Source organism: Caretta caretta, chromosome 1, assembly GCF_965140235.1.
Source record: "Caretta caretta isolate rCarCar2 chromosome 1, rCarCar1.hap1, whole genome shotgun sequence".
NCBI lineage: Eukaryota > Metazoa > Chordata > Testudines > Cheloniidae > Caretta > Caretta caretta.
The window spans coordinates 54764687-54778895 of record NC_134206.1 but is presented as its reverse complement, the minus strand read 5'-3'; the positions used below and the strand labels follow the sequence as shown (position 1 = coordinate 54778895).

Below are 14209 nucleotides of genomic sequence, written 5' to 3'. Positions count from 1 at the left end.
CAAAACCTATAGACATATCTCCACTGCTACGATAATCAATACCCCCCACAATACACCTTTCAAGATGCAGGAGTCCTACACATGCCTATCATGATATGTGGTGTACTTCATCCAGTGCACTAAATGCCAATAACAACCCCCAATAACAGCCATATAGGTGAAACCATACAATCACTGTGCTCTTGAATGAACTCAGACAGAACACGATAAAAGACAAAAACACCATATCACCCATGGGTGAACACTTTTCACAAACCGATCACTCTATATCACACCTCTTCTCATCCTCAAAAGAAATCTGCACAACACCTTCAAAAGACAAACCTGCGAGCTTAAATTCATAGTTTTGCTAGACACTAAAACTCATAGACTGAATAGCACCACTGGATTTATAGCCTATTACAATAATCTGTAACAGGGGTGAACAAACCTGCAGCTTGTAAGTCATATGCGGTGCTTTTACAGTTAAAGTGTGGCTCGCGGAGCGACTCCCCCATTTTCCGCCTACAAGACTGCGGGCAGAGACTCGGGGCTTCTGCCCAGCAGCAGGGTGGTGGGCCTTGGGGCTTCGGCCCCGTAGGAGGTGCCTGCTGGGCCTTGGGGCTTCTGCCCTGCAGGGGGAAGGTGGGGGGCTCAGGGCTGGAGCCCTGGCCGGCACGTCCGGCTCTCAAACCTCTGAAGATTATCATATGCAGCTCAGAGGGTCAGTACGTTTGACCATCCCAATCTATAACTTACTAACACTCCCCATGTCTCTCGATGGCTGTCAGACAGGATTTTACTGGAAACTTAGATTGTTTTTTTAAACTATATCTCCATTTTGTTCACAAGAAACAACTTTATTGACAACTGGAGCTGTGTGTGTGTATAATCGATATTTTGGTTCATTGGCCAAACCAAAAAAAACCCCAACCCTAAAATAATTCATATCAGATCAAAATGGAAATTTTTTGATTTTCTTGCCAAAACAAAAGATATATAGATTCAAGTCAAATGAAATGTATTATTTAGATTTTAAACATTTTTAACCACTTCTTTTTTAAATTAAAAGCAAGGAAATTTGGAAACACCAGTCACAAAACTAGAAGAGGAGGTGGTGCACTCAACTGAGATGTGTGAGACTGAGGGTCAAGTCCCATTCTGCCTTATCCAGAGCAATGATTTGAACTTGGGTCTCGCACCTCCCAGTTGTGTGCCCTAACCACTGAGCAACAGGGTACGCTGGGATGGGTCTTTCTCAGTCTCTCCTATTGAACATTCCACTTTGTACAACATACATTGTCATTGGAACAGGGATTTGAATTTGAGTCTCCCACATGCAAGCTCAAAAATTGTTTTTGGCTGAAACTATTCAGCAAATTTATGTTGAATTCTCAAATAGTTTCAACAGACCCAAAACTGCATTTTTTGGTGAAGAAACTATTTGTCCTAAAACTTTTTGCCCAGCTCTAGTGTCAACCAATTGAACTGAGAGCAGAACATTATCATGGTTTATCTAGAGGACAACTTGTGTATGTTTTCCTCTGCGAGCAGTTGGTCCCATTTAGGTTAATGAGACTCTTCACTGAGCAAGGGGAACACGATTTGGCTGCTGATTTGGAGTGAAATTTTATCAATATTAATTTTTAGTAATTTGACACATTCACATGTCAAATTATTTGTTTGCTGTAAAAGAGAAAAAGGAAATATTTTATGGCGGTAACTGTAGCTGTCTTGCTAGTCACTATCATTCTGGTAAACAAGGATTGGCAGTACAATTATTCTGAGCATGAAACCACAGAAAAGGGACAACAAACATCGATTTTCCAGGACAAAAATTTACTTAAAACATACAATAAATATTTCAATCAAATATTTCAGCTTATTTCCCGGTGCCATGTAACAGAGCATGGGGACAGGAATGTCACTTTAGATAAGTTCTTACACTTACCTCTGAAGCATCTGGTGCTTGCCACTGTCAGAGATGGAATCCAGAAGTAAAAAGAAAAGGAGTACTTGTGGCACCTTAGAGACTAACCAATTTATTTGAGCATAAGCTTTCGTGAGCTACAGCTCACTACATCGGATGCATACTGTGGAAAAGACAGAAGATGTTTTTATACACACAAATCATGAAAAAATGGGTGTTTATCACTACAAAAGGTTTTCTCTCCCCCCACCCCACTCTCCTGCTGCTAATAGCTTATGTAAAGTGATCACTCTCCTTACAATGTGTATGATAATCAAGGTGGGCCATTTCCAGCACAAATCCAGGTTTTCTCCTCCCCCCCCCACACCACCCCCAAAAAACCCCACTCTCCTGTTGGTAATAGCTTATCTAAAGTGATCATTCTCCTTACAATGTGTATGATAATCAAAGTGGGCCATTTCCAGCACAAATCCAGGGTTTAACAAGAACATCTGAGGAAGGAGGGGGTTAGGAAAACAAGGGGAAATAGGTTACCTTGCATAATGACTTAGCCACTCCCAGTCTCTGTTCAAGCCTAAGTTAATTGTATCCAATTTGCAAATGAATTCCAATTCAGCAGTCTCTTGCTGGAGTCTGGATTTGAAGTTTTTCTGTTGTAATATCGCAACTTTCATGTCTGTAATCGCGTGACCAGAGAAATTGAAGTGTTCTCCGACTGGTTTATGAATGTTATAGTTCTTGACATCTGATTTGTGTCCATTTATTCTTTTACGTAGAGACTGTCCAGTTTGACCAATGTACATGGCAGAGGGGCATTGCTGGCACATGATGGCATATATCACATTGGTAGATGTGCAGGTGAACAAGCCTCTGATAGTGTGGCTGATGTGATTAGGCCCTGTGATGGTGTCCCCTGAATAGATATGTGGGCACAGTTGGCAACGGGCTTTGTTGCAAGGATAGGTTCCTGGGTTAGTGGTTCTGTTGTGTGGTATGTGGTTGCTGGTGAGTATTAGCTTCAGGTTGGGGGGCTGTCTGTAGGCAAGGACTGGCCTGTCTCCCAAGATTTGTGAGAGTGACGGGTCATCCTTCAGGATAGGTTGTAGATCCCTGATAATGCGTTGGAGGGGTTTTAGTTGGGGGCTGAAGGTGACGGCTAGTGGCGTTCTGTTATTTTCTTTGTTAGGCCTGTCCTGTAGTAGGTGACTTCTGGGAACTCTTCTGGCTCTATCAATCTGTTTCTTCACTTCCTCAGGTGGGTATTGTAGTTATAAGAATGCTTAATAGAGATCTTGTAAGTGTTTGTCTCTGTCTGAGGGGTTGGAGCAAATGCGGTTGTATCACAGAGCTTGGCTGTAGACAATGGATCGTGTGGTGCGGTCAGGGTGAAAGTTGGAGGTATGTAGGTAGGAATAGCGATCAGTAGGTTTCCGGTATAGGGTGGTGTTTATGTGTTTTCCTACCCCCCCCCCCCCCCTCCTCAGACGTTCTTGTTAAACCCTGGATTTGTGCTGGAAATGGCCCACCTTGATTATCATACACATTGTAAGGGGAGTGATCACTTTAGATAAGCTATTACCAACAGGAGAGTGGGTTTGTGTGTGTGGCGGGGTTGGGGGGGGGGGGGGGGGGGGAGAAAACCTGGATTTGTGCTGGAAATGGCCCACCTTGATTATCATACACATTGTAAGGAGAGTGATCACTTTACATAAGCTATTAACAGCAGGAGAGTGGGGTGGGGGGAGAGAAAACCTTTTGTAGTGATAAACACCCATTTTTTCATGATTTGTGAGTATAAAAACATCTTCTGTCTTTTCCACAGTATGCATCCGATGAAGTGAGCTGTAGCTCACGAAGGCTTATACTCAAATAAATTGGTTAGTCTCTAAGGTGTCACAAGTACTCCTTTTCTTTTTGCGAATACAGACTAACACGGCTGTTCCTCTGAAACCTGTCATTATGCAAGGCACTGCATTTAGCCGTATGGAGTGGAAATCTATTAACTGCATGAAAAAACTTGTACAGATACAGACAGACATCATCTTCCTTTCGAAATGCAAACAGATGGACATCGTACCAAAAGGACTGAAGGTAAAAAATCCATTACAATCTACATACCACACAGACTATGCTGACAGCTTGTGCCACACGCTCTCAAAGAAACTGCGGAACCCCCTGATCAACATCCTCTACAGCAAACAGGGAAAGATAAAGAATGTGCTCTCAAAAATGGATACTCTCATAAAAAACCAACCTTCCACACAAACTTCCTCGTGGCTGGACTTTACTAAAACTAGACAAGCCATTTACAACACACACTTTGCTTCTCTACAAAAGAAAAAGGACACTAAACTTTCTAAACTACTACATGCCACAAGGGTCCGCAGCAATGGTTCCCTCAACCCACCAAGCAATATTGTTAACCTATCCAATTATACTCTTAGCCCAGCAGAAGCAGCTGTCCTATCTCAGGGCCTCTCCTTCTGCCCCTCCACTCCCACGAACATGATACAGTTCTGTGGTGACCTAGAATCCTATTTTCGACGTCTCCGACTCAAGGAATATTTCCAACACACCTCTGAACAACATACTAATCCACAGAGACCTCCCTACCAAAACTACAAAAAGAAGGATTCTAGGTGGACTCCTCCTGAAGGTCAAGAGAGCAGACTGGACTTCTACATAGAGTGCTTCCGCCGACGTGCACGGGCTGAAATTGTGGAAAAGCAGCATCACTTGCCCCAGAACCTCAGCCGCGCAGAACACAATGCCATCCACAGCCTCAGAAACAACTCTGACATCATAATCAAAAAGGCTGACAAAGGAGGTGCTGTTGTCATCATGAATAGGTCGGAATATGAACAAGAGGCTGCTCGGCAGCTCTCCAACACCACTTTCTACAAGCCATTACCCTCTGATCCCACTGAGAGTTACCAAAAGAAACTACAGCATTTGCTGAAGAAACTCCCTGAAAAAGCACAAGATCAAATCTGCACAGACACACCCCTGGAACCCCTACCTGGGATATTCTATCTACTACCCAAGATCCATAAACCTAGAAATCATGGGCGCCCCATCATCTCAGGCATTGGCACCCTGACAGCAGGATTGTCCAGCTATGTAGACTCCCTCCTCAGGCCCTACGCTACCAGCACTCCCAGCTACCTTCGAGACACCACTGACTTCCTGAGGAAACTACAATCCATCGGTGATCTTCCTGATAACACCATCCTGGCCACTATGGATGTAGAAGCCCTCTACACCAACATTCCACACAAAGATGGACTACAAGCCATCAAGAACACTATCCCCGATAATGTTACGGCTAACCTGGTGGCTGAACTTTGTGACTTTGTCCTTACCCATAACTATTTTACATTTGGGGACAATGTATACCTTCAAATCAGCGGCACTGATATGGGTACCCGCATGGCCCCATAGTATGCCAACATTTTTATGGCTGACTTAGAACAACGCTTCCTCAGCTCTCGTCCCCTAACGCCCCTACTCTACTTGCGCTATATTGATGACATCTTCATCATCTGGACCCATGGAAAAGAAGCTCTTGAGGAATTCCACCATGATTTCAACAATTTCCATCCCACCATCAACCTCAGCCTGATCCAGTTCATACAAGAGATCCACTTCCTGGACACTACAGTGCTAATAAATGATGGTCACATAAACACCACCCTATAACAGAAACCTACTGACCGCTATTCCTACCTACACCACACGATCCATTGTCTACAGCCAAGCTCTGCGATACAACCGCATTTGCTCCAACCCCTCAGACAGAGACAAACACAAGATCTCTATCAAGCATTCTTACAACTACAATACCCACCTGCGGAAGTGAAGAAACAGACTGATAGAGCCAGAAGAGTTCCCAGAAGTCACCTACTACAGGACAGGCCTAACAAAGAAAATAACAGAACGCCACTAGCCGTCACCTTCAGCCCCCAACTAAAACCCCTCCAACGCATTATCAAGGATCTACAACCTATCCTGAAGGATGACCCGTCACTCTCACAAATCTTGGGAGACAGGCCAGTCCTTGCCTACAGACAGCCCCCCAACCTGAAGCTAATACTCACCAGCAACCACATACCACACAACAGAACCACTAACCCAGGAACCTATCCTTGCAACAAAGCCCGTTGCCAACTGTGCCCACATATCTATTCAGGGGACACCATCACAGGGCCTAATCACATCAGCCACACTATCAGAGGCTTGTTCACCTGCACATCTACCAATGTGATATATGCCATCATGTGCCAGCAATGCCCCTCTGCCATGTACATTGGTCAAACTGGACAGTCTCTACATAAAAGAATAAATGGACACAAATCAGATGTCAAGAATTATAACATTCATAAACCAGTCGGAGAACACTTCAATCTCTCTGGTCACGCGATTACAGACATGAAAGTTGCGATATTACAACAGAAAAACTTCAAATCCAGACTCCAGCGAGAGACTGCTGAATTGGAATTCATTTGCAAATTGGATACAATTAATTTAGGCTTGAACAGAGACTGGGAGTGGCTAAGTCATGGGGCTAGGAAAATAAGGGGAAATAGGTTACCTTGCATAATGACTTAGCCACTCCCAGTCTCTGTTCAAGCCTAAATTAATTGTATCCAATTTGCAAATGAATTCCAATTCAGCAGTCTCTCGCTGGAGTCTGGATTTTCCCCCCCCTTCCTCAGATGTTCTTGTTTAACCCTGGATTTGTGCTGGAAATGGCCCACCTTGATTATCATACACATTGTAAGGAGAGTGATCACTTTACATAAGCTATTAGCAGCAGGAGAGTGGGGTGGGGAGAGAGAAAACCTTTTGTAGTGATAAACACCCGTTTTTTCATGATTTGTGTGTATAAAAACAGCTTCTGTCTTTTCCACGGTGTGCATCCGATGAAGTGAGCTGTAGCTCACGAAAGCTTATGCTCAAATAAATTGGTTAGTCTCTAAGGTGCCACAAGTACTCCTTTTCTTTTTGCGAATACAGACTAACATGGCTGTTACTCTGAATCCAGAAGTAGACGGGCCTAGCGTTCCCATAGGCAGTTCCTATGATCCTACTAGCCCAGATGGTTGTAAAGCATTTTGAAATCAGATTATTAGACTAAAAATGGTGGAAATCTTAAAATATAAAACCCATCTTGTAACTTACAATTATTATTAATGCAAATGGTCTCTTCTTCGGTACGTAAAATGCCTTCAGTCTGCACAATAAAGAAAAAAAAATAGGTCAACCCCATTGCAAATTATTTCATCCTGAGGACTTAACTGCTAAAACTATATCATCTCTAACATAATATTGGACCAGTATATGGCAGCAACAATTTCATTTGGATAGAGATTTCTGATCCAATACAGTAAAAAGTACTTACAGTCAGCATTTCAAGTCCATAAATATACCAGCTGAACTGATTACTGATTTTACTAGCCTTTTTGTTAGAAAAAGCATTTTTTTTCAGATGAAACATTTTACTAAAAACAAACAAGAAATGTGAAGCTTTGACATTTAGTTTTAGCCAGTGAAACCTACATCTACAGTCCATAGGAGGGCTCAGTTTTACACACACACACACACACACACACACACGCTAGGCAAAGTGTCAATAAAGGAACTACATCTGGAATTAAGGTACTTTTCTTTTAACCAATTATTTTTAAAAAATAGTTAAAAGATACTGACCATGCAAAGCTCATACAAGTTACAACTGAAACAACTAATGGCCTTGATTAGAGTGATATGAGACAAACACCTGTCAGGGATGGTCTAGATATACTTAGTCCTAACTTCTTGCTAGTCGTCACGTCTTAAGGAGAACAATTTATCACCCTTCTCTTTATAACAACCTTCTATATGCTTGAAGACTGTTCTGTCCCACCACAGTCTTCTCTTCTCCAGATTAAACAAACACAGTTTTTTCCATCTTTCCTTGTAGGTCATGTTTTCTAGACATTTAATCACTTTTGCTGCTCTTCTCTGGACTTTCTCCAATTTGTCCACATCCTTCCTGAAGCACGGTGCCCAGAACTGGACACAATATTCCAGTGTGGCCTTCTCATTGTTGAGTAGAACCAAAGAATTATCTCTCATGTCTTGCTTACAACACTCCAGCTAATACACCCCAGAATGATGTCTGCTTTTTTTTGCAACAGTATTAAATTGTTGACTCATATTCAGTTTGTGATCCACTATAACCTTCAGGTCCTTTTCTTCAGTACTCCTCCCTAGGCAGTCATTTCCAATTTTGTATTTGTACAATTGACTATTCCTTCCTAAGTGTAGTACTTTGCATTTGTTCTTATTGATTTGCACCCTGTTCACTTCAGACCATTTCTCCAGTTTGTCAAGATCATTTTGAATTCTAATCCTGTCCTCCAAAGTGCTTGCAAGCCCACCCAGCTTGGTGGTATCTGCAGACTTTATAAATGTACTCTTGCTGCCATTATCCTAATCATTTATGAAGATATATAATTAGGAAGGCCAAAAAAGAATTTGAATAACAGCTAGCCAAAGACTCAAAAGCTAATAGCAAAAATTTTTTTAAGTACATCAGAAGCAGGAAGCCTGCCAAATAACCAGTGGGGCCACTGGACAATCGAGATGCTAAAGGAGCACTCAAAGACAAAAAGGCCATTGCAGAAAAACTAAATGAATTCTTTGCATCGGTCTTCATGGTTGAGGATGTGAGGGAGATTCCCAAACCTGAGCCATTCTTTTGAGGTGACAAATCTGAGGAACTGTCCCAGATGGAGGTGTCATTAGAGGAGGTTTTGGAACAAATTGATAAACTAAACAGTAATAAATCACCAGGACCAGATGGTATTCACCCAAGAGTTCTGAAGGAACTCAAATGGGAAATTGCAGGACTACTAACTGTAGTCTGTAACCTATCATTTAAATCAGCTTCTATACCAAATCACTGGAGGATAGCTAATGTGATGCCAATTTTTAAAAAGGGCTACAGAGGTGACCCTGGCAATTACAGGCTGGTAAGCCTGACTTCAGCACCTCGCAAACTGGTTGAAACTATAGTAAAGAACAAAATTGTCAGACACACAGATTAACATAATTTGTTAGGGGATAATCAACATGGTTTTTGTAAAGGGAAATCATGCCTCACCGATCTATTATAATTCTTTGAGGGGGTCAACTAGCATATGGATAAGGGGGATCCAGTGGATATAGTGTATTTGGATTTTCAGAAAGCCTTTGACAAGGTCCCTCACCAAAGGCTCTTAAGCAAAGTAAGCAGTCATGGGATAAGAGGGAAGGTTCTCTCATGGATTGGTAATTGGTTAAAAAATAGGAAACAAAGGGTAGGAATAAATAGTTTTCAGAATGGCGAGAGGTAAATAGTGGCCCCAGGGGTCTGTACTGGGCTCAGTCCTATTCAACATATTCATAAATGATCTGTAAAACAGTGGGTAAACAGTGAGGTGGCAAAATTTACAAATGATACAAAACTACTCAAGCTAGTTAAGTCCCAGGCAGACTACAAAAGGTTCTCTCAAAACTGGGTGACTAGACAACAAAATGGCAGATGAAATTCAATGTTGATAAATGCAAAGTAATGCACATTGGAAAACATAATCCCAACTATACAGAAAAAATGATGGGGTCTAAATTAGCTGTTACCACTGAAGAAAGAGATCTTGGAATCATTGTGGATAGTTCTCTGAAAACATCCATGTGCAGCAGCAGTCAAAAAAGCGAACAGAATGTTGGGAATCATTAGGAAAGGGATAGATAATAAGATAGAAAATATCATATTGCCTCTATATAAATCCCTGGTACGCCCACATCTTGAATACTGCGTGATCGTCCCATCTCAAAAAAGATATATTGGACTTGGAAAAGGTTTAGAAAAGGGCAACAAAGATTATTAGGGGTATGGAACAGCTGCCGTCTGAGGAGAGATTAATAAGACTGGGACTTTTCAGCTTGGAAAAGAGACGTCTACAGGGGGATATGATGGAGGTCTATAGAATCATGACTGGTGTGGAGAAAGTAAATAAGGAAGTTTTATTTACTCCTTCTCATAACACAAGAACTAGGGGCCACCAAATGAAATTAATAGGCAGCAGGTTTAAAACAAACAAAAGGAAATATTTTTTCACACAGTGCACAGTCAACCTGTGGAACTCCTTGCCAGAGGATGTTGTGAAAGCCAAGACTACAACAGGGTTCAAAAAAGAACTAGATACGTTCATGGAAGATAGGTCCATCAATGGCTACTAGCCAGGATGGGCAAGCATGGTGTCCCTAGCCTCTGTTTGCCAGAAGTGGGAATGGACGACAGGGGATCGATCACTTGATAATTACCTGTTCTGTTCATTCCTTCTATGGCATCTGGCATTGGCTACTGTTGGAAGACAGGATACTGGGCTAGATGGACCTTTGGTCTGACCCAGTAGGCCGTTCTTATGTTCTTATGATATTGAATAGAACCAGACCAAGGACAAATCCCTGCAGGACCTCACTCAATATGCCCTTCCAGCTTGATTGTGAACTATCGATAACTACTCTAAGTATGCTTTTTCAACCAGTTGTGCACCCACCTTATAATAGGTAATTGTAGTCATAGGTCAATCCCAGAATGAAGTTTCTTCTTTGTGCTAAATTCATTCTAGTCACTACTTTCTAGTGCTATTTTCTTCCTGAGGGTTCCATACACACAATTATGTGTATATTTAATGAAACAGAGACAGACAGAAAGGGAGCTATTAAATTTCTGCACCACAGCTGAGCTGATCAAATGCTGTTATACTTACCACAACTTTGAGGTTCTTCATAACACTATCACTGTGCCCAGAAATTGGGTCAAAAGCAGTAATGGTAATTGGAATTTCCCCTACAATGAGTGGAACTACTGAGAAATAGGCAGGCACTGCTGAGTTTCCCTTAACAGTTAGTTTCTGTTGGACATCCTTTGTCGCTGTCCCTGCACTGCACACCCCCTCCACTGCGATCATCTTCACTGTAACCTATTGAAACAAGGAAATGCTTGTAATAATATTTATTACACCACTGCTCAAGGAAATAGATATCCTGACAGATATAAGTAATGAAAAGCAAACCTCAAATGGATCAGAGGTTCAGAGGAGCTAAGTGCCTATTGTGGCCACACAATGAATCATTATCAAAACCAAGAACAGAACTGCAATCTATTAATTCCCAGTCTGATTGCTAATCCATTAGACCATCTTGCCTCCCAGCTAAACCACTTAGACTGAGCTGCTTATTCAAAGATTGGGCTAACTGTACTCACCTGCCTACAGGAGGGATGTAAGGATAAATTAGTGAATATTTGTTTATTGCTTTGAAAACATGCAATATAAACATTAATGCTATTTTCCATTCGTCCCTGAAGCAGAGCCCAAAGGACCCCAGCCAAGTATGGCCAACTCAGACAATGTAGCTGAAACTTGACAAAGAAAGTAAGGATTGGTGGCTGGGTGATTTATATAGCAAACAGTTCAGCAATGTACTACAGTAACATTACCTTGAGATCTTCAGAAAGGTAGTTGTAGACAACTGCTTTTACTTCTAGTTGCTCGTACCGTTTAACTGAATACGGTAACCTTACTGATACAAAAAAATCTTTGAAAACCTTAAAGGTCTTGGGGTCAGCTACGCAGAATCCTGGTGGAGGAGAAAACTGGAGTTCAGACCCAGCAAACTCACAGTATGTTAGCTTTTCAGAGTGCTGTTAGTTTAGGCACTCATGAAGATGTTACATTTAAAAAAGAACAAATAGCTGTGCTCCTTTCTTGCCATTCAGAAACAAACATATGTCCAAATCTACCCTGCATCAAGCCCAGCATTGTGCTGGAAGTCCCGGGGAGGTCTAGGAGACAGATCCCTTCCCCAAGGCTGGAGTGCAGCAGCAGATCATCTCTGCAACCATGACTGCAGCCTCAGGCATGCCTACTCTACATGACCTATCAGATGGAGATTGCACAGCCATGGATGCACCAAACGGACCCTTCCTCACTCTGGTGCTGGTGGCCTGTGCTATGCAGCAGATCAGACTAGATGATCTGGTGACTCCTTCTGGTCTTAAATTCTATGACTATGACTCTAACAGAGTGAAATGCTATAGTGTGTGTTATACAGGAGAGCACACTAGATGGTCAAATCAATGATCCCTTCTGCATGTATGAGGCAATGTTGCCTAGTGGATGGAACACAGGACTGGGATGCAGAAAATCTGGATTCTATTCCCATATCTGTCACTGGCCTGCTTGATGATTTTATGGAAGTCACTTTCTTTCTTATGGAAGTCACCTTTCTGTATCTCAGTTTCCCCATCTTTAAAATGGGTATAATGACACTGACCTCTTTGTGAAGTATGTCGAGATCTACAGATGCAAAGTGCTAGGTATTATTATTCAAAACCAATGAATCTATTAATGGTAATGTACCACATATTAAGTTAAAATCTTCTGAATAAGATTACTTTGGAATTTTCTTTCTGCACCTGCTCCCCAGATTTACTTAATATGAACACAGGCATCACTAAATACAGTGAAAGATTCATAGGTTCAAAGTGCTAGGCATTTTATTTATCATTGTTATTTACCACATTTGCCATAACCCTCTGTCTAACTGGAAGCTAAAATTAAAAGGTTCTTAGATTTTCAAAGCCAGAAGGAACCATTATGATTGCTTAATCTGATCTCCTGCACAACACAGGCCATAAAATTCCACACTGTACTTTCTGTATTGAGCCCACAACTTCTAGTTGAGCTAGTGCACACCTTTATGAAGGTGTAGAGGTTGAGTGAATATTCATGCATCAGTACAGAGTGAACCAATAGTTTACTGATAAGGTTTTTTTACCTTTTTGAGGTGATATACTTATTGCTTGAATTTCCCACGTAGTTATAGAGTCAGGAATAGCATTTGCTATCCTAAAGGGACAAGAGATAAAATATTAAGAAGAATGTATGAAATGAAAATAAGTTCATTCCTTCAGTCTTGAAGACTGACAAGAAAAAAATATCAGTTGTGGAGGAGAGACACAGCAAACAGGTCCAAATCCCTCTGTAATGGATTCTACAGAACACTGACATTATGGGTATATTTATATACATGTAGGTGTATTCATCTGGTCAAATAATACATACCTATGCTGTCCAGGGTTCTTAATTTCTACTGTCTCCCACCACCAGCTCTCAGGAAAGACACTGCGCAAGCTGATTGAAGTTTCATCAAACACTTCTTCTTCTGGAACGTCACCAACTGGAAAACAGAAATTGGGAGTCTTCCCTGAAGCCTATGGCCAATAACCGTACACTGATTTGGAGAATCAGTTGTCAGAGAGACAAGACAAAAGGATTAATATGCTGAATAGCTGAATGAAAAGACTCTGCCTGGTTTTGATCTTGTAAACTGCAAAAAAAATGCAGAAAGACAACAGACAATGACTAAAGATTGACACTGAACAAAAGGTTAATTCTTCCTTGCAAACTGGGGAATTATATGCTGTCAACCAAAAAAATTCCCCCTTTAGTTACAAGTGGAGAAATTATTTCTTCATTACCACTGTGATAGATGGGCCATGAAAGGAGAAGGAGAGAACTCCGGTGACAGAAATCATGCTTTGAATGGGATCAGTCATGACACACAGAATTGTTCAATGAAATTGGCTGCCTAAGGGGCAGAATGGAGACAAATGCAAAAAACTTCTCTGCTTGAATTTCATACAGTGTCAGCAGGAAGCAAGACTCTCAAAGTGCTTGGGTACATAGTGTATGATCCAAAGTGCACTGAAATTCATTCAGAAATGATGATGATAATGATCGTTATTATTTATTTGCATGGCAGGAATGCTTAGAGACCCCAGCTAAGATTGAGTTGCCATTGTGCTGGGCACTGTACAAATACACAGTGAGAGGCAGCTAATAATCAAAATAGTTTAAACATTGTGTGGGATGGACAAGAGAGGCCCAGAGAGGTGAAGTGAAATCCTTAAGGTCACACAGCTGCTTAGTGATTGAGCTGGGAACAGAAATCAGGGCCATGCCCAGTAGACCACAGTGGGAATCCATCCACTGACAACAGTGGGCTTTGGATCAGGCTTATGGTATACAACTCATGTAAAGAAATTAACTTTTCAATTGAAATTTTGGACAGCTCAGTGAAGACCTCTGCTCAGTACACAGCAGCAGTCAAACAAGCAAACAAGATGTTAGGTTGCCTAAGGAATGGGATGATGAATAGTGGGGAGACTATTACAACCCCTTTGTGTAAATCCATGGTACAGCTCCA

General features: G+C 41.6%; 1 protein-coding gene across 1 annotated transcript in view; it reads right to left on the bottom strand.

Annotated features, from left to right (window-relative positions):
* LOC125635981 (complement C4-like) overlaps positions 1-14209 on the bottom strand; it is a 92869-nt gene that overhangs the window by 43913 nt on the left and 34747 nt on the right. Inside the window, exons 18-22 of the mRNA XM_075125639.1 lie at positions 13066-13180; positions 12779-12849; positions 11439-11578; positions 10708-10920; positions 7091-7142 (exon numbers count right to left, since the gene is read on the bottom strand). Of these exons, the coding sequence (XP_074981740.1) occupies positions 7091-7142; positions 10708-10920; positions 11439-11578; positions 12779-12849; positions 13066-13180 (591 nt within the window). The remainder of the gene's footprint in view (positions 1-7090; positions 7143-10707; positions 10921-11438; positions 11579-12778; positions 12850-13065; positions 13181-14209) is intronic.